General features: G+C 44.0%; 1 protein-coding gene across 3 annotated transcripts in view; it reads left to right on the top strand.

The window, feature by feature from the left end:
* CAMK1D (calcium/calmodulin dependent protein kinase ID) overlaps positions 1-13,607 on the top strand; it is a 247,829-nt gene that overhangs the window by 222,547 nt on the left and 11,675 nt on the right. For all 3 annotated transcript variants that reach the window (XM_014949084.1, XM_014949083.1, XM_014949082.1), the window contains exons 7-10: positions 36-148; positions 2,070-2,148; positions 12,155-12,242; positions 13,255-13,393. In XM_014949084.1, the coding sequence (XP_014804570.1) occupies positions 36-148; positions 2,070-2,148; positions 12,155-12,242; positions 13,255-13,393 (419 nt within the window). The remainder of the gene's footprint in view (positions 1-35; positions 149-2,069; positions 2,149-12,154; positions 12,243-13,254; positions 13,394-13,607) is intronic.

Genomic DNA, 13,607 nt, shown 5'->3' with positions numbered 1-13,607 from the left:
AAGGGTCATGTGTCTCTTTTCTTGTTCTCTGTTAGGCTCTGTGGGTATCCCCCTTTCTACGATGAAAACGACTCCAAACTCTTCGAGCAGATCCTTAAGGCGGAGTATGAGTTTGACTCTCCGTATTGGGATGACATCTCCGAGTCTGGTAAGAAGCTACTGCTCATTTAATTGCAGCAACCGTGCCTGCCTGCCTGCCTCTTGCAGATGTACTTTGCTGGATGTGAGAATGCACCCTCCATCGTGTGTGGAGCTCCTTGTAACTGAGAACCATAGGGAATGTGCATTTATTTTAGCTCAAATGACAGGAGGTTATTTCTGCAGGAGAGCAAATTAAGTACCAATTTATCCGGCCATACACAAGGTGCTAAACCGTAAGACAGAAGATGAAGACAGCAGAGGACTGTCCCAGAAAGACAAATCAGTTTAACTTCATCATATCCAAATAAAATGCAGATGTTTCATGTGTCACTAATAATAAGAAGGCAAAGTAGTTGAGCTCTGTTACTAAAACTGTACTGCAGCTCCGAAACGAGTCTGCAGTGTATACAGCAGAGACAAACCTATGAAATTAATGGCTTCCAGGCAACGTGGGTGAGCAGATTCAGAAGCTGGGAGTACTGTCTGCATGGTTGCATCCAGACAGATGCCCATATGCTCACCCAGTCCTGCACCCAGTGCCAAAGCCATTTAATTTCCTTCCCTGGAAATGTTCAAGACCAGGCTGGATGGGGCTTTGAGCAACCTGCTCTAGTGGGAGGTGTCCCTGCCCATGGCAGGGGGGTTGGAACTAGATGATCTTTAAGGTCCCATCCAACCCAAATCATTCTGTGATTCCCTGATTCTATGAATCCATAGCTCTAGTCAGCCTGGCAGAGAGGCAGATAATACAACCTTGTTACAGGAGGCAAATGTGCCTAAAGGGCTTCTGTCTCCAGCAGAGCTCATGGTCTGCCAGCACCAGTGCCTACAGGCGATGGCAGGGACATGTTCAGCAATGCTCCCTGCCTGTGCCACTGACGTGTGGTCCCCAAGAGGACACGAAAGCTCGATGTCCTTGTTCCATCCAACTCGGGGGAACAGCTGCTGTTTCACACAGGAGAAGAAATGAATTCTAGGACCATTGTATCAGACAGAAGTGCAGTTTTCTGATTCATTAGCACTACTGATTAAGGCAGGCGAGATACAAAAAGAAGTGTTTTATTTTAAAGATGATTATATATCCTGTTATCTCCACATAGAACATTTCATGCTGCTTACATCTGCAGTCCAGATATCATTGTGATGGATTGCTTAAAAATATATGTGATGAGAAGTTTTTTTAAGCCCATAAGGGCTTTCTGAGAAAATATGAAGGTCTGCTGGCGGATCCCTTTGCATTTTGGGAGGAAAGTACATCACCTAAATCAACACAAAGATTTTCCTGCCATATTTGGCTTTGCTGTAGTTCCTTTAGCTACTTTCTCCTGAAACTACTGGATGCACGCCATGCTGTGATCTCCCTTCCTTCCATTATAGTGTTGATTAAAAACACACTACTGAATGCCCAAGGGATCCCATTTTCCTTGGTAACTTGTTTTTAAATACATAACACGTCCTCACAGCTGCCTGTGTGTGATTGCTTGGAGGGAGAAGCAATGAGAAGCTCCTCTTGCTGCGACATCTGACCTCCTCCTTGCCTTTCCCACTCAGTTTAGCAGCATCTCCAACAGATGTGGCCGTATTCAGACCGCTGAGATGATCAGAGGCACTTGGCTGACCAGGGAGCTGAGACCTGGCAGGCTTGAACTCTGCTGACTCTGAATTATCCATCCCACTCCTAAATACACCTGCGGGAGTAGAGCCGTCAGCATTTATCTGCCATACTAAATAGCTTGGATTTAGTCCCAAGTCCCTTTGGTTATATCTATACTAATAAATGACAAATGACCCAGGGTCATTTTCTGGTGCTGTGGCCAGATGACACTTGGTAGCTTGGTCAATGCTGTTGGCTGATCATCCTGCAGCAGAACTGGGCATCAACCCTGTCCCTCTAAATTTTTCTCTCTCTTTTTTTTTCTTTTTTTTAGCTAAAGACTTCATTCGGAATTTGATGGAGAAGGACCCTAATAAAAGATACACCTGTGAGCAAGCAGCACGGCACCCCTGGTAAGTGACAGTCCCTGCTGTGTGAAACCTGCAGGATAGAGAGCATCGTTTAACATTCATGGGTGGAAGTGGTTTTTCTGTCACGTAGTATATTAACCTCTACTAAATAACTCTGTGCTCTTATTCTTACAACCCCCGCCTTTGCCTTCCAGATTTTCCTGGAAAACCGTGATGGACTCTAATTTCATGTACCAAGCTGTTGAGTATCTGTATAAGGATTCAGTGAAATGCTGAATTATGTATGCTGACTGTAGTGCAGCGGTAGGATATGCCAAAATGATTCAACCCAGAAATCATATCTGGGGGCAAGAGGTCAAATTCTGCAGGTGTGCAGAAAGCTGGATATCAGCCTGCTGATGTGGTCCTTGCCAAAGTAATAACAGAGCACTTAAGAGCATCACATGAAGTAGGAGGTCCTAATCTGTGCTTTATAGATGATAGTCTGCCTCCTGCTTGCAGTAAGGAGCTGGTTTCACATGCTGTTTACCCTCTCTTGCTGAATGGAAGAGATAGGAGACCCTGGAGAGGGATAAGCTGTGTCTGAGTTGGCTGTAACAATGCTATCTCTCTGCACTGACTACAGAAAAGTACCTGGTCTGCCTGTTTTTATAATTTAGACCTCTGTTAAGTGGTTTAAATTAGATAATGCCTTTCCACATGAATGACTTCACCAACATTACCCAAGGATTATGTAGCTGAAACAAGAGTGGCTTGTGGACTTTTGACCAGCCCTGAGTGACCGAGCATCACCCCACTACCAGCTGCAGACACAAATGGGCTTTGCATGTAAGCCTTTTAGGGCAAGGATCATTATATATGAAGCGAGGCATTATTTTGGTTATTGTAATAGCTGCAACAGAAAGGAGTCAATGGCATGACATTTTCACCCCAGGTGTGCATTAGACTGTGTTTTTATGCTATCACAATTACCACAAATGTCATTTCCTTTTGCAGTTTCTGGAGCACTGGCTGGATAAGAGCATTAGGCTGTGCATTTGCAGGGGAACAGAAGGTTTTCCTTAGTGTCCATAGCCCCTCAGAAAAGCCACTCAGCCAGTGTCTTAACTAGCCCAACAGCTTGATGGACCACAAAACCATCCTGGTGATGCAATTTGAGCCCAGGAATCAGCCTTGAGTAGTGTAGTTAAGTATAAAAGACATGGTGGGAAAAACACAGGCATAGAAGTCGTCAGGGAGTTATAAGGTAGCACTGCTTTCTGCTGGGAGTTGGGGACATTCATTCCCAGGATGGACTCTGCATCACTCTCAGCTTTATCAGTGGAGCTCTGGTCATCTCTGCTTCCTCAGCAGACATGGGTTTTGGACACTCTCCTTGACCTTTCTAGCTCTGAAGGGTCAGAGCTTGGTACCCAACTTGAAATTGTGTTACATTTCAAAGCAGAGTAAAACTTACAGCTAAAGCTCTAGAATAAATGCTTCAGTTTGGCTTCAAGGGGTTTATGCTCCTTTCTCTGACTCTCAGTGGTTTGTCTCATCTTGCTCATGGTCTCAGTCCTGGGACAAGATGGAAAGTAAATCCTTTCAAAGGCTTTTATCATTCTGCCTTACATCTGATAAAGTTTTACCAATACACAGGCTGATGAATTACCCCCATCATTAATTAACAGCTTGGCACTCATGAAGGCATTCAGGAAGTTACGACTACAAAAGTGGTCTAAATAAAGTGAAATGGCGCTGATTTCTTCATAGTGTGTACTCATGTCTGACTGCAGATTGTCAGTCGCTGTCATCACAAATCAGGCTGAAGATAAGACTGAGGATCAGCCTTTACAATTAAAAAGTTTTAGGAAAGGTTTGGGGTGCAGGAGGCATCAAGAAAAGCAAGGTTCTTGCTTTTCATCCTTCATGCCAATGACAATGAGACACATTTCACAGACGGTTTTTAGCTGCATCAGTGGCTGGCATCAGTACAGAGGTGAGGAGGAGTCAAGATGTGGGCCTGCCCTTTTTGCAATGTCCCATCAATAACCATATTGTTTGTGTGAAAAAAAGGAAATTTGGGAAATGAAATCCAGCTTTCATGAGATGACAAAAAAAAAAATACGTTTCTAAGTGATACTGACCTGGGCCTCAGGAAATTAAACAAGTTACAAGAGTCAGTATTAGAAGTACAGAATAAACAACGGGAATGCAACTCCCAGCAGAGAACGAGGTGATCATTTGTATTACTCAGAGGCAGATTTTCCAAAGCCTTACATCCAAGATACACAAAGCGTAAGCATCCAGCTCTTGGCCCCGCTACATCTGTGTTGGTTGCTGGAGTGCAACAAAGAAACGTGGCACTTGTAAGACACACAGCTTCTGGGCCCTCCTACGGGAACAAAATGATAAAAAGTGTTTTCATTCCTTTTTTTTTTTCTTTTTTTCTTTTTTTCCTTTTGCATGTCATGGCCAGGAGCCAATGGAAACTCACAGACTGCTCCGTAACTTTTTGTATTTTCTACAGAATCCAATCTTCCATTTAAAAACAACCCCCCAAAAAGGGTTTTCCCCATTTCTGTGGCAGGGGGGTCTTCTTCTGCCAGGGGGAATTTGCAAGGCAGTGGTTCATTTGCGGGGCTGCCTCCCAGCCACGTAAAGCATGGCTCTGGGTCAGCCTTCGAGATGTCAGACATGCAAATGGCACTGCAATAGGGAGGGTTAAAATACTCACCATGTTTCCGTATCCCATCCCAAATGCACCTCCCCTTGACATAGAGACAGTACGTGCCAGTGGATTAAAGAGCAGCAGGACGGTTGTACAATGAAAGCAAAGAATGGAGGTTTCCAAAGATACGGCTTTGTGTCTGCCTCTGTCCTTCCCAGTGAGCTCTTGAGCAAAGCTCAATATCTCATTCCTCCTTGCTCTGAAGAGCTTCCTGTAAAATAAATGTTGCAGTTATGGACCTTTCTGGAGAGTGGTGCAGTGATTTTTTGGAGAGTTTGGATCCTGTAGTGATAAATGCTATTAAATGCCTTTTCAGATAATCCAGGCTACTGACCCGGATATTATCTGTTATTGCAGAGTTAGTGCTAGGCTCTCCTTTCGCCAAGCCATTGCTCAAGAAGCATTTTCCACCCAGATTGCTTACATCAGGAAATAAAGAGGTTTTCACTGCTGCTTTTCTCATTCTAGCCATTATATCTGTTGCAATGGCATCCTCCCCTCCTCTTTGAAGGAGAGTGGAGGAGGAGGAGAGCTCTGTGCTTCCTCTCAATGGTCAACTGTGTCTTTCATTCAGCCTGGACACATTTAAGTTTCCAGCAAGTCCAGGCTTGAGTTCTTCTCTATCACGAAAGAGGGTAGATTTAGATTAGATATTAAGAAGAAATTCTTTACTGTGAGGGTGGTCCTGAATCCACTGAAGTTAATGGGAGTTTTGCCACTGACTTTGGTGAGAGTTGGGGTTTGGCTCCTTGTGGCCAAGATGAACACAGAGCATCTACCCAAGTCACTGGTGCTGTGCAAATCGTAGAGAACTAGTATATATGATGAGGTGGCTCCGTGTTGTGACATTTTCCAGCTTTCCCTTTTTCTTCCTCCTGTGAAATCTTCTCCTGCAGTATCAGATCATTGGGATCACCAGCAAATTAGGAAGAAACCTATCAATTCATTAATACTTAACACATACACGGTAATCTGAGTCTGATAAAAATAGTTAACTGTGCATGAGATGGCTACCTGGCCATGAGATTTTTGTTGTTTCAATATATAACATTTGTGAAGAACTAAATGCTTCCAAAATACACCTCTTATTTTAATTACCATGACTTTATTAAAAACTTCCAAACAAGGCTTGCAAGAACTGGATCTTGCAAGATACTGCGTTCATGCCTTTGAGGTTAATAATCTCTTTGAATTTCGGGAAACTGCTCAAGAATAGCCAGCTATTCGCATGACTAAATGTTTGTACAGGATCAGACCCTAAAAAAAGTAAATACTTCTTCCCAGTGGCCCACTTTTCTGGGCTGTATCTGCTCCCCACATGCCTGCATTTACGTGATGTTTTGCTATTTATAATCAAATGGCCTTGGCAGGGGGACGGTATGTTAAACTGGGAGTTGGCAGAAAAGGCAGCTAATAATTGCGGTGAAGTATGGTGGCTGAAACAGTACAATATGTAAGAGTTGTTGGTAAAATGATTACACTCCAGCCTGTACAATCTGTCCATTTATACAGATTTCTCCAGTTTAATATACAGGTGACTTATGCTTTCCATTGGAAAAGTTATTTATTTTATAGCCTATCTTTCACTGAGGTTGGCACTGTTTATGGTGTGTTGCAAAGGTGCAATGTTCTGCTTAGTTGTTCCACTGTGACTTTTTGAAAGGGACGTGGAAAATGAAGGTAACAAAAGAGTGGGGTAATTTTGCTGCAGCTTCATACATTTTAATGTTTCCCTAGCTCATATTAATGACAGCAATTAAGTTTATTAAATATATTGCCATGTCAGAACCCACATCCTGTTTAGGGCAGCGGCTCAGGCTGCAGTGATTGAGAGTGAGAAGCAGAAACCCGAGAACCTGTTTTTTCCAGCTGCAGCATCACACTGCACTCACTGATCAGGTCAAGCTGGGTCCTGCAGCCCCAAATTCAGCCTCTGGGCTCAGGTCAGAGGGAAAGAAAACAGTCCTCAGAGCGTGAAGAGAAGGTCCAACAGTTAGGAAGCTAGCCTACGATTTGGAAGGCATGCCGTGAATTTGTTTGCTCTGTCACACATTTCCCAAGTGACCATAAATGGGATTTAGAGCTGTGTGCTGAAGCCACTTATGGCATTGAAGGCAACTTGGGACACTCCCCTTATGGACTCTACTGGGGAGAATGAGGTTGTGGCACCTAAATTACACACCTGTGGCCACGGGTGCAAGTGTGGCCCTCACTTTTCCCCACTGCTCGTGCAGAGGGAGAGCGGCTACTCGGGATGTGCGGATGTCCATCCCCGCCTACGCTGAAGAATCACAAAGCTTTGGCAAGGATTGAGCCTCTGCAAATTGTGACCATGACCCTGAGCGTTTATTATGTGCCAGAGAGCACGAGCCAGATGATAATTTCCACCCAGGGAAAGGACAGGGTTTACAAAGAGCTCGGTTCTCAGACAACGTTGTTTGAAGTGTGAAAAGGGCTCCCTGAAGGGAACTGCTGATGTTTACAACATTAAATCAAACTCTTATCGAGTTTGTCCTTTCACTCTATTTATTTTGGAGCATCGCTGATAGAGTATGTGTGTGTGTATATTTATATGCATGCGTGTGTGTGTATATATGTGTGTGGGTGTGTATGTATGGAAGAGTTATGATCCTTCAGCCTTACCCATTACAGCTAACTCCATGTTTCCTGTCGTCCCACTCAAGAGCATTTCCAAGCAGCGTTTGGCCAGCACAGCATTTGAGTTGGCTGCCTTCGGTATGAAGGTTCAGAAAATAATGGTAGATTAAAGACTCTGCCTGCCGTTGTGGGCAGGGAGGATGCGAGAGACACATGCTCACAGCGTGCTAATGAAGAACCGTCCAAAAGGAAACTAACAGGTTTTGTCTTTGTTGGAGGTTTCTCTCAAAGCTTAGAGGTGGTATGGCCAGATAAATTGCTGTGATAGCTTTGAACCCAGAAGAGACCTAAAGTAAATGTTACTATGAAATTATGTTTGATCATTAGATTAGATTCCTCTCATGTGCAGGGCCAGATTTGTTATGGTTATTCATGAGAAATATCCTTCTTAGCTTCAGGGATGTGCAGGGCCAGATTTGTTATGGTTATTCACGAGAAATATCCTTCAGGGGAAGTATTTGTGATGGAGAGTCATCAGATTTTGGCCTTTGGTATCCAATTCTGTATTTGTGATGGAGAGTCATCAGATTTTGGCCCTTGGTATCCAATTCTGCGTGCCTATAAATACTTAAAGGGTGGGTGCCAAGAGGATGGGGTCAGTCTTTTTTCCATGGTGCCCAGTGACAGGACAAGAGGAAATGGGCACAAACTTGAACATAAGTTCCTTCTAAACGTGAGGAGGAACTTCTTTACTTTGAGGGTGGCAGAGCCCTGGAACAAGCTGCCTAGAGAGGCGGTGGAGTCTCCATCTCTGAAGATGTTCAAAACCCACCTGGACAAGTTCCTGTGTAACTTGCTCTAGGAGGACTTGCTTTGGCAGGGGGGTTGGACTAGATGATCTCCAGAGGTCCCTTCCAACCCCATATCATTCTGTGATTCTGTGTTGAGACACTTAACATATTTACAATTGGATGTAAGACCAGCTTCAACATGAAGTTCCCAAACCATTGTCAGTATATCCACCTGGACAAGTTCCTGTGTAACTTGCTCAAGGAGGACCTCATAGATGCTTTCAGGTGCTGCAAAATGGGGAACCCAAGAGCAAAGCCAGGTTCCAGTTAGGCTAATCAGTCATAGATGCTTTCAGGTGCTGCAAAATGGGGACCCCAGGAGCAAAGCCAGGTTCCAGTTAAGCGAATCAGTCCTGGCTCGGTTCCCATATCATTCTGTAATTCTGTGATTCTGTGTTGAGACACTTAGCATATTTACCATTCCTTTTAAGACCAGCTTCAACATGAAGTTCCCAAACCATTGTCTGTATATAGATGCTTTCAGGTGCTGCAAAATGGGGACCCCAGGAGCAAAGCCAGGTTCCAGTTAAGCGAATCAGTCCTGGCTCGGTTCTGGGTGATGCTTAGCACGATAATGGATCATGCATTATTCTGATTTGTTTCATTTTCGTTTTGTAGGCGTGTGTGGTAGGTAGAAGTAATATCTTTTACTGGGCCAACTGGTATAATTGGTAAAAGCAAGCTTCAGTGCTGACACAGTTAACTCCAAAGTTAACTGCAAAGCCAAGAACTATTGCTCAGGGTTTGACACCATACGCATCAGTTTGGTCAACTCTGAAACAAATGATGGCTGTTTCTCAGGGAAAATAGAGCTGATTCCTGTAGGAGAAGGGTGTGTTGTGCAGGAGCGGGTAGAAGAAAAAAAGATGCTAAGGTATTTTTGTCCCAAAAGGAAAAGCAAGATGGTTTATAGCCTGTGGACTTGGAGAGTTTGATTACCCCAAAAGGAAAAGCAAGATGGTTTATAGCCCGTGGACTTGGATAGTAAAGTGGAAGGGTGATTATTACATGCTCTAAAATGAGTGTCTCTATTAAATTTCGTGCATGATCTTCTCAGCATGGGAACTAAAGTCTGTAATTAAATACATTCAATAAAGATGTGAAGACGCTCATGACACCCATCTCAGGGTGGTTTTGTGTGCCCAAAAGCTTATCTCATTTTTCAAACAGTTAATCATATAAAATATATGATTTCTACCTGCTCACCTCCACCTCTGTTGCCTGTGTCCTTAAACCACCGCATCTCCAGCAAAATACCAACAGCAAATGGATGTTAACGTTTCTTTTATTTTCCTACAAGTAAAACTATACTATAAACACTATAATGCCATGAGTATTGTATAAAAGTTTGAAGATCCTCCAAGGCAAAATACAGTATAATAGCAGAGTCCTCATGTTACAGCATTACACCGTTAACAGAATAGCTCTTCAGAGGCATCTTGGAGAACGATCCCACACCCGGATTTGGCAGCTGGGGCTGCTTTTTGGGCCACACCATTCAGCGTACCAGCACGTGTTTGAACAGATCCTGCTGTGCTAAATTAGCCCCAGCGCTGCTGTTACTTTGCTCTGATTGAAAACTAGCACCTGCAAGGTGCTAATGCTGAAGAGACCTTAGACGTGGGATGGTCCCCCCATCACTGTAGCATTGGAAGGCTTCACAAGGTCCATCCCCTTGTAAAGTAAACAACTGCTGTTCTCCCTATTTGGGAACCACCCAACTACCGAGACTATTTTTCCAGAATTACTAGAATTGCATAATGAATATAGAGTTAGCGGTGGTAGAAGACAGTTTGTGAACTATTGGAACCAGCAGTTTCTTATTGAAACCACCAGCATTTCAGAAAATGATCCCTAAACTCAAAAAAAAAAGAAAAAAAGTATAGCCTGTATTTGAGCTACATGCCGGATTTAAAGTTTCATATAGCAAAAGTGCATTTGCAAGCCCTTGTGGAAGCTGGCAGGAAAGATCTTCTGGAAGAGCTGGCCAAGGGTATCGTACCCCGAGAACTTGGTCTGCCCATGTTTCCAAAATAAAATTTGTCAAGAGGGAAACTTGAGCTGTACTTATACAGCTTGTTAACAAACTTGTTCATAAAGCAAAATGCTTCAACAGCTTTGGAGGGAAAACGTTCTTTGCAAACGTAAGTAAGTGTTCTCTTTGCAGCTTGGTCTTTTCCGTCAGTTGCTGAAGGGATACTTTGACTTGTAGCTGTCCACATATGTGGTGTTCAGCTTAGTTCATTTGTAGTATGATGGTCTGTGCTCCCAGTTGGCTCTTGTTGAGGACACGTGCCTTCACCGAGGTGTCCTTGGGCAGAGCAGAACGCTCATGGCATTTTGGAGTAACTCTAGGGCCTGTCCACACCAAAAGGCTGAGTGGGTGCAAGGAGAGCGTGCACAAATCTGCACTCAAATGCACACCTAAGCTAACTAGAGTCTTCTCAGGAGCCATCTGGGCAAAATGAAAAGGAATGTCTCCAATTCATGGGACACATAAATGGAAACAGCAGGCTGGGGTATGTAAGCAGAATTCCGTCTTCTAAGAAACACAAAGCCATGCTGCCATTCTGCTGCCTTAGTTGGAAAACAGTGAACACTTTGGGTACCGCCCTCTAAGGAAGATGTGGACTCATTGGAGAAAGTCCAGAGGAGCTCACTAGATCAGAGGATTAGAAAATATGAGTTATGAAGAAACAGTGAAAGGATCAGTTTGTTTAGTCTAGAGAAGAGAAGATGGAGAGAAGACATGATAACAGTCTTCAAATATGTGAAAGGATGCTTCAAAGACAAAGGGAATAAACTATTTTCCATGTCTTCTGGGAGACACTGGAAATAGGTTGCCTGAGGAGTCTCCATCTTTTGGAGATCTAAAGATCTCTGATTGATTAGCCAAATATCTGTCAAAGTTATTTTGCCAGAGCTGGGGTAGGGGAAAGGACTGGATGACTGCTGAGTCCCGCAGACCCTCTGGTTATTTTATGGGACATCTCCAGACTGGGAGGGTCTGGATGGATTCTTTGATTTCTTATAATTTTTTGTTGCTAATGAACATTATGTTTCTAGACTGTGGCTAAAAAATTGATTTTTGTAAACATCACATACAACAGAGAAGGCAAGCTTTGCTCCCTGGCTTCACCTACGTTAGATAGCACTGATTGCCCCAGCACATGGCCCAACATGAGTTCACTGTGGTGCCTACTCTTCCAACATATCACATGCCTCGAGGAGCTAAAAGAATCAATAAAATTCCCTTGAAATGACCATGTTTACTGGAGATTTGAACGTGTCTCTATCTGTTCAAGAAACTGCACAAGATCAATTAAGTTTTTAGGTTGAGTGTTGTTCAGCTTAAGCTGTTTGTGCAGCCTGTACTGCTTTAGTGAGTGTCCATGTATCTGCTTTACTGTAAATCTCCATTAATCATGATGAATGGCTATGTACGTTTCAGGGTGGCAGGAAAATCTCCAGTGCAAACAGAAATCAGACAGGTTGGAGTGGCTCTGGAAGCTGCTGCATGGTTGAGGCTAAAAGTAGTCTCAGCCTGTTGATGTTAAATCTTTAGATGTAAGGAAAAGAAAAAAAAAAAAAAAGGTAAAATGTTTTCATCTAGGGCTGTAATGGTGATAGAAAGCAGCCCTGCACCAACAAAACCAGGTCGTACCTCTTTGTAGCTGCCAGACCTACAAGCCTTATCTGTGCTTGCTTTTATTGTCCCAGATTTTCCACCCCTGCTGCCAGCAGAGACAGCGGTGGGAAGTTTGAGCCCCCGTGTGAATGAAATCATCATCACTACAGGAGCAACCACAGCTTGGACCAACCAGAAGAAGAAAGAGTGTTCAAGGAGAGCGAAAGATCTCTTAAAACTTGTCTTGTCTGTCCCTTTCAGGATTGCTGGTGATACAGCACTCAATAAAAACATCCACGAGTCGGTCAGCGCTCAGATCCGGAAGAACTTTGCAAAAAGCAAATGGAGAGTAAGTGATCCATCCTCAGGAATGACGCTGGGACACATAACTTTTGCTAATGAGGTGGCCACGCGGCCACCCTTTCAGCGTGTTAGTGCTTTTGTGGCCCAAAGTTTGGGACAAAATAATTGGTCCAGACTATTCAGGCCCTGCAGGGCCTTTTAAGGGGGATGTTACTAACAATTATATAAATTTAATGAGTGTGAGAGATGGGGCTGGGGCTGCTCATAGCTGAAGCACCCTTAGCTCCACAGAGACCTCATAGCAGCCTTCCAATATCTGAAGGGAGCCTACAGGAATATTCTGGTCCTCAGGAATATGGTTTAGTGGTATGGTTTTGTGTTGTGGGGGTTTTTTGTGGGGGTTTTTTTGGTTTTGTTTTTTTTGGGGGGGGTCAGAGTTAGGTTGATGGTTGAACCAGATGATCTTTAAGGTCCCATCCAACCCAGACGATTCTATAATTCTGGTCCTCAGGAATATGGTTTAGTGGTATGGTTTTGTGTTGTGGGGGTAGAGACCTCATAGCAGCCTTCCAATATCTGAAGGGAGCCTACAGGAATATTCTGGTCCTCAGGAATATGGTTTAGTGGTATGGGTTTGTGTTGTGGGTTTTTTTGGTGGGTTTTTTTTGGGGGGAGGGGGGGTTGATTTTGGTTTTTTTTTTGGTCAGAATTAGGTTGATGGTTGGACTAAATGATCTTTAAGGTCCCTTCCAACCCAAACCATTCTATGATTCTATGATTCGCTTCTGACAACTCTGAGCAGCAGGGAGAGGAGCAGAAGTAACCCTTCCACCTCCAATTTTTTAAAGAACTCAATGATCTTTGAGGTCCCTTCCAACCCAAACCATTCTATGATTCTATGATTCGCTTCTGACAACTCTGAGCAGCAGCTAACCATTCTATGATTCTATGATTTGCTTCTGACAACTCTGAGCAGCCGGGAGAGGAGCAGAAGTAACCCTTCCACCTCCAATTTTTTAAATTTTTCTTTTCTTTCCTTTTTTTTTTTTTTCCTCCAGCAAGCGTTTAACGCCACGGCGGTGGTGCGGCACATGAGACGGTTACACCTCGGCAGCAGCCTGGACAGCGCCAGCGCCAGCGTGTCCAGCACCCTCAGCCTCGCCGCCCCGCTTCCCGACACAGCCACACGGAAAGATTGTGAGTAGCCCACAGCCCGGCTGTGATTCACAGCATCCCCATTTTCTCCTTCAACCCCCCCAGCCCCGTTTTCTCCTTGAACCCCCCCAGCCCAGGCTGCAGTCCTCCCTGCCCATACGTTTGGCTTGGTGCGAGCAAGCTTTTAAAATAAGGACTGAAAAGGGACCGAGGCCTTCATTTTGAGCTGGCCAAAAAAATAGTGATTCAATTGGAA

This window comes from Calidris pugnax, unplaced genomic scaffold (genome assembly GCF_001431845.1).
Source record: "Calidris pugnax isolate Ruff unplaced genomic scaffold, ASM143184v1 scaffold125, whole genome shotgun sequence".
NCBI classification, from domain to species: Eukaryota; Metazoa; Chordata; class Aves; order Charadriiformes; family Scolopacidae; genus Calidris; species Calidris pugnax.
This window is presented reverse-complemented; position numbering and strand designations above follow the sequence as displayed.